The 5,507-nt window shown below is 59.3% G+C and overlaps 1 protein-coding gene across 1 annotated transcript in view; it reads right to left on the bottom strand.

Annotated features, from left to right (window-relative positions):
* The window catches only part of Slc30a3 (solute carrier family 30 member 3), a 6,536-nt gene extending 1,749 nt beyond the window's left edge, over positions 1–4,787 (bottom strand). The window contains exons 1-4 of the mRNA XM_036170515.1: positions 4,438–4,787; positions 1,130–1,311; positions 326–472; positions 7–233 (exon numbers count right to left, since the gene is read on the bottom strand). Of these exons, the coding sequence (XP_036026408.1) occupies positions 7–233; positions 326–472; positions 1,130–1,311; positions 4,438–4,547 (666 nt within the window). The 5' untranslated portion in view covers positions 4,548–4,787. The remainder of the gene's footprint in view (positions 1–6; positions 234–325; positions 473–1,129; positions 1,312–4,437) is intronic.
* Positions 4,788–5,507: the final 720 nt, after the last annotated feature.

Here is a 5,507-nt window from a genome sequence, read left to right as displayed (position 1 = left end):
GGGGGCTCTACCATCCTGGAAGAAGGCCCTCCCTCTCACTCTAGACCCCACTTGGTGCCCACCCCACACTGGGACATACAGCATATTGGCACAGACAGCGATGCTCGCGGTCAGTAGCATGGCGCCCGCCTCGATGTGGTAGTCACTGTGCAGCAGACGGTTGAAGGCCAGGTACAGCAGGACGCCAGTGACCATCCAGAGGGAGATCACAGAGGCCAAAGCCCCCAGAGTCTCTGCAGGGGGAGACAAGCTGTCAGGTCAGGGCCCTAAGGCACGGGCAGGGCTGGGGGGGGGGGGTGGGCACTGAGTCATGCGGGGGCTTTACCGGAGCGGAGCCAGCCAAAGGTCATGGTTCGGGTGGCTGGCCGAGTGGAGAGCCAAAGGGAGAAGAGGCTGGCTACCATGCTGCCTACATCTGCCAGCAAGTGAGCGGCATCGGTCATGATGGCCAGGCTGTGTGCCAGATACCCACCTAGGAAATGTGCAGTATGTGAGCATAGGTATGGAAAAGAAAGTGGGTGTGTGGGGTGTGTGTGTGTGTGTGGGGACACACATGGATACACACACCAAAAAGAGACCGGGGTTTTCTCGGGTGATAAGACTACAAGTATTTATTTTATTTTATTTTATTTATTTTTTTGGTTTTTCGAGACAAGGTTTCTTTGTGTAGCCCTGGCTGGCCTCGAACTCACAGAGATCCGCCTGCCTCTGCCTCACAAGTGCTGGGATTAAAGGCGTGCGCCACCACCCATCTAATTACAGGTAATTTTTTTTCTACTCTTTCCATAGTAATATATTTGATTTTCTGATGTGTTTTGTTTTTGTTTTTGTTTTTTCCTATTTTTTGGAGCAGAGGATCGAACCCAGGGCCTTGCGCTTGTTAGGCAACCACTGAGCTAAATCCCCAACAAGAGAATTGGGTTCTTAAAATGCCAGTTCACACAGAGCCTGGCCCACAAACGCCATGCTGGTTCATCCTGAAGCCCCCCACCCCGTGCCCCCCACCCCATGCTCAGTCCTTGCTAATCCCTCCCAGCCCTCTCTTCCCCTGCTTGCTTCTCCACCCAGGAAACCAGGGAGAGTGGCTAGAAGTACTGAATATGGCCTGGAGGGGTGTCCCCCAACTTACCAACCACCTCCCCAGCCATGAAGATCAAGCACACAGCACAGGCGGCATACAGTTGCCTCCGGGCCTGCAGCCTCTCAGGAGAGAGGCCTGACAGTGCCTGGGAGTTCTTATGGCAATGATGGTGGGCCATCCCCTCGAGCTTGGGCTCCTCAGGAAGGGGCTCCGAGGGCTCTGTAAAAAGACTGAGGCAGGCAGGAGACATGTTTACCCATGAGCTTGACCACAGAACTGACCTGGTCACTCCCTGGCTGACAGACCTGGTGCCTGCCTGAGCAGATGGGCCCATCTCTGCCCCTTTGCTAGACCCAATCATGCCTGAAGCTTTGCGCGCATGTGGGGGCTCAAATGAACACTCAAACCCAGGCTCTCTCTCCTTCCATACACAGGGCCATAGACTGCCATATCTGAAAAGTAAAGTCTAATGTTTTAACGGATGGATGTGAAATGTAAGGCTCAGAAGGGAGAGACCCGGTGGGAGCCGCACAGCTGGCAGGTGGTGGAGCTGGGACTAGATACTGACCAAATTCCTATACTACGAGAGGCACCCAGGAACGGAAAACCAACGGCCACTCTTCCTGAATGACGTGAGTTCTTGGTGAATGGAACAAATGTGGACTAGACACGATGATACACAGCAGAAGGCAGATGTTGCTGCTGGAGGAATTCTGGCGCTCTCAAATGAGTTCTAGTGGGGAGATCACAGAAACCACATGAGAAAGGCCTTGAAAAATGGGGGGGGGGGTTGACAGAGACAGTCAAAGCGCCAGAGGAACATTGAAAGAAAGTTGGTATGAGAGCATGATGGTACCCACAAACCCGCTTCATGCATCTCCCTCTTAGCTTTGCTCCAAGGCCTTGGCCCCCAAATCCTATCTGTCCTTTCCTCTCAAGCCAGGAGATACAAGTGAGGTGCTTTGAAAGGGGAGTGGAAACTGGCGTGTTGACTCAGGTCTGCAGTCCCAGCACATGGGAAGCTGAGGCAGGAGGATCAAGAGTTAAAGGTTAGCCCTGAACACAGACCAGGGGAGCAAGCAGGGCTGTCACAGGAGCGGGGGTTTCCTGCCAGCTACATCTGGGGCGGTAGTGACAGCAATGGACTGGGAGTCCAGCCCATGTCACCTGAAGCCCAGTATGCCCACACATCCCTTGACAACAGGGATGGGGCCTTACCCAGGGATGCCACAGGTAGGACTCCAACTGACTGTGATTTGGATCTGCTCTAGCCCAATTCTCATGGCCCCCACTGTCCTTCTGGCACCCCAGCAAGTTAAGGACAAATTAAAGGACCTGGACACAGAGGACAGTCCTGAAATACAGGAGTAACATTATCCCTGCGGGGAAATGATCTCAGCAGGAGAAGAGTGCTGAAGGGGTGAGCCGAGGTGGGGGGCATCCAGCAGTTATGGGGGAAACTCGGGAGTGGAAAGGTAGGTTTATTTCGTAAATGAAAAGCCCCTTCCTAGCCTGAGAATGAGTGTGCATAATTCTGGTGTCCCCAGAAGAGACAGGCAGGGAGATGACAGTGCCTTTGGAGACCCTCCCTGTGCATCGCATGAGGAATGGCAAGGGGTAGCCCACACAAGGCGCCCCAGACAAATGCATGACTTCTACCAGGAAGAGGCTGTGGGTGTGGGGGTGTTCCAAACAAATCACTTTGGGGCACAGGGGAGGGAGTGACTGACTTAAATGGGGATCAGAGGAAGACACACGCCATAGAAGATGCTGCTGACCGGTGGAATTATGACAAGGGAGGCAGCTTGGAGTGTAAGTGCGGTGCTCGGTGAAGGGCCGAGAAGGGGCTCGGGGAAGGGTCCACTGGTGGACCGTGCAAATATCTTCATGTTGAAATGACCTTGATGGTGGAGTGCGGGAAGGAGGGCATAGAAGAGTCTAGAATGGGTCTGCCCGGATGCTCTGCCAGGCACACTATCAGAGGAGGGTCAGGTAAACAGGCAGAGCCTCGGAAAATCCCGCAGGATCTGGTGACTAATGGTCATATGAGGATGAAAATGGTCTACGGGATGAAGATGCAATCTGAAGAGGAAACAGATGCTGGGCAGTTCCGAGTCTGTAGCCAGCCGCCTTCCTCGGGCTTGTAAGACGCAACACGACCAGCCATGGCTGTAGCCACCCATCAACAGGCTGCCCTTTTGTTTGGTATCAAGTGGGCACTAAAGGGGCCTCTCTGCTGGGCTGTGGAGGGTGGCTACATTTTGTCCAGGCCTGGAGGCCATTTCCCTCCCTGGCCTTCTGAAATCCCCCAACAAACAACAAAACGATACAGCGTGGGGCAAGCAGTGGGGCCTGGAGTATTCCTTAGGCAAGTAAGAGCGGCTGCTGCAAAGCCAAAGGGTATCGGAAGCGATGCCAGGGCCCCAGCTGGAGCCCCACAGCTGCCCACCACTGCGGTCCCCTGCAGAAAGAATCCTTCCTTCGTTCTGACCCCATGCCCCCACCCACTCAGGTTCAAGGCCCCCCTGCCAAGGAAAGAACTGGAAACACGCAGAAGATCACAACAGAGACAAAAGGAGAGGGCTGGGAAGACGTAGATGGAGGGAGATGGAAGAACAGAAAGCCAGAGACCCTGTCGAATTCCAGAGACAAACGGACGGTCAGACAAAATGGCTAGCGGAGGTGGCCAGGCAGGGCCTGTCGCGGTGGCCGCTCGAGATGGCAGGGCAGACGGAGCCGGCCGCGGCGGGCGGGCGGGCGGGCGCGGGAGGCCCGCAGGGCGCGGGGGAGGTTCTGCCGCCGCCCCCGGCCCGCTGTCCCGGCCGCTCGGCGCCTCATTTCACACCTCGCCGCCCCCGGCCCCGTCTGTGCGGAGCCGGGAATACCCCCCGCCGCCCAGCCCGCACCTGCTCCTTCCTCGCCGCCCCCTCGCTTCCTCGCGGCCGCCGGCTGAGCCCGAGCCGATCCCCGGAGCCGGGGCCCACCACTGGCCGCCGCTGGATGGGGCGCCCCGAGCCCGAGGCCTAAAGCCGGGGTTCCGAGGCCGGGAGGCAATGCGGACATCGCCGTAGCTGGCCCGCTCCCGTCCGACGGAGCGGCGGAGGCGGCGCAGGGGTCGGGCGGCTTGGGGCGCCGCGGCAGGGGACCTGCTGCACCGGGCCTCGGGAAAACGGGGTGTGGGACGGAGGCGAGGCGGGGACCGGGGCGGGCTGCGGCCGGCCGCTCCGGCTCGCCAAGCCTGGGGACCCCGGGGCGCTGGGGAGGCGGGCCGGGCCCGCGCTGGGGGAGACAACGGAAGGGACGGGTGGCATGAGTCCCGTGGCCCCGGGCTGAGCGCCAGCCCAGGTCTGTCCTACCTCTTCAGTCGCAGGCCGCCGCCGCCGCCGCCGCCGCCCGCGCTGCCACGGTCTCCCGCACTCACGAGGCGGGTGGTCTCCGAGCCTCCGGTGGCCGGAGAAGGCTCCATGTCCCCGCTGCCCCGGCCGTCTAGGCCGCACCGAGGGGGAGAGGCGGGGCCGGCCTTGTGCCAAATCCGAGCGGCCCGAGGACCACCCGGACTCCCCGCAGGGCCGTGGGGCCACCAGAGTGGAGGGAACTGCGGCGGCGACCGTGGCGCTCCCGGTCCCAACTGCAGAGCCCGCGGCAGCGGGAGCCCCGCCCCACGTGGGGCGAGCTCCCCAAACCCCGCCTCCAGGCTCCGGAGTCTCCCTCTCTCCTTCTCTCTCCCCGACACTTAAGACCCGCCTCCAGGACCCGCCCCTAAACCCAGAGACCCCATCCACCCCGTCCCCCCCCCCGCGCGCGCGCCAAATCGTGGGGTGGGGTGGGGGAGCCACCACGGTGCCCTGACCCTGGGGTTCTAGCGAGCCTCCGTCTCCCCAGCCCCGCCCTCCAGTTCCTGGCCTGGCTCTTCTCACCTAGGGACCCCTCTGGCACCAAACTTTTGGAAGGGACTCTACCCTATGCGTGAGGGCTTAGGGGCGTCGACCCACCACCCCATCACTTTGTGGCTCTGGCCCCCACGCGGAGGCAGAAACAGGTGCCAAATCGATCTGGAGAGAAACAGAGAGAATCTGGGGTGAGCGGTGACACATTCCCAAACAACTCCAAGGACTCCAGCCAGAAATCCCACTGTGGAGGCTCTGGAATAGGAATTCATGAGCAAAATCTGCTCCCAAGCACTGTACCGCTAATTACCATTTATTTTTATACGGCGACTTTCTGCTGTCCTTCAACCCATATATTATCCCCACTTTCCAGATAATGTAAACTAAGTCCTAGACCCACTGCAAGGTCATGTGACCTGGAACAAATGCCCCATCCTTTCCCATCTGGATTAGATACCGAGCCGCCGCCGGGCTAGCAACTGGCGAGAGTGGGTTCCGATCCCCTCACAGAGGCTGGGGCAGCCCGAGGTTCACTGTCA

The sequence above is a fragment of the Onychomys torridus genome, chromosome 21 (genome assembly GCF_903995425.1).
Source record: "Onychomys torridus chromosome 21, mOncTor1.1, whole genome shotgun sequence".
Lineage (NCBI taxonomy): Eukaryota > Metazoa > Chordata > Mammalia > Rodentia > Cricetidae > Onychomys > Onychomys torridus.
Note: the sequence above shows the minus strand (reverse complement) of the source record. Positions and strands in the feature narration are given on the sequence as shown.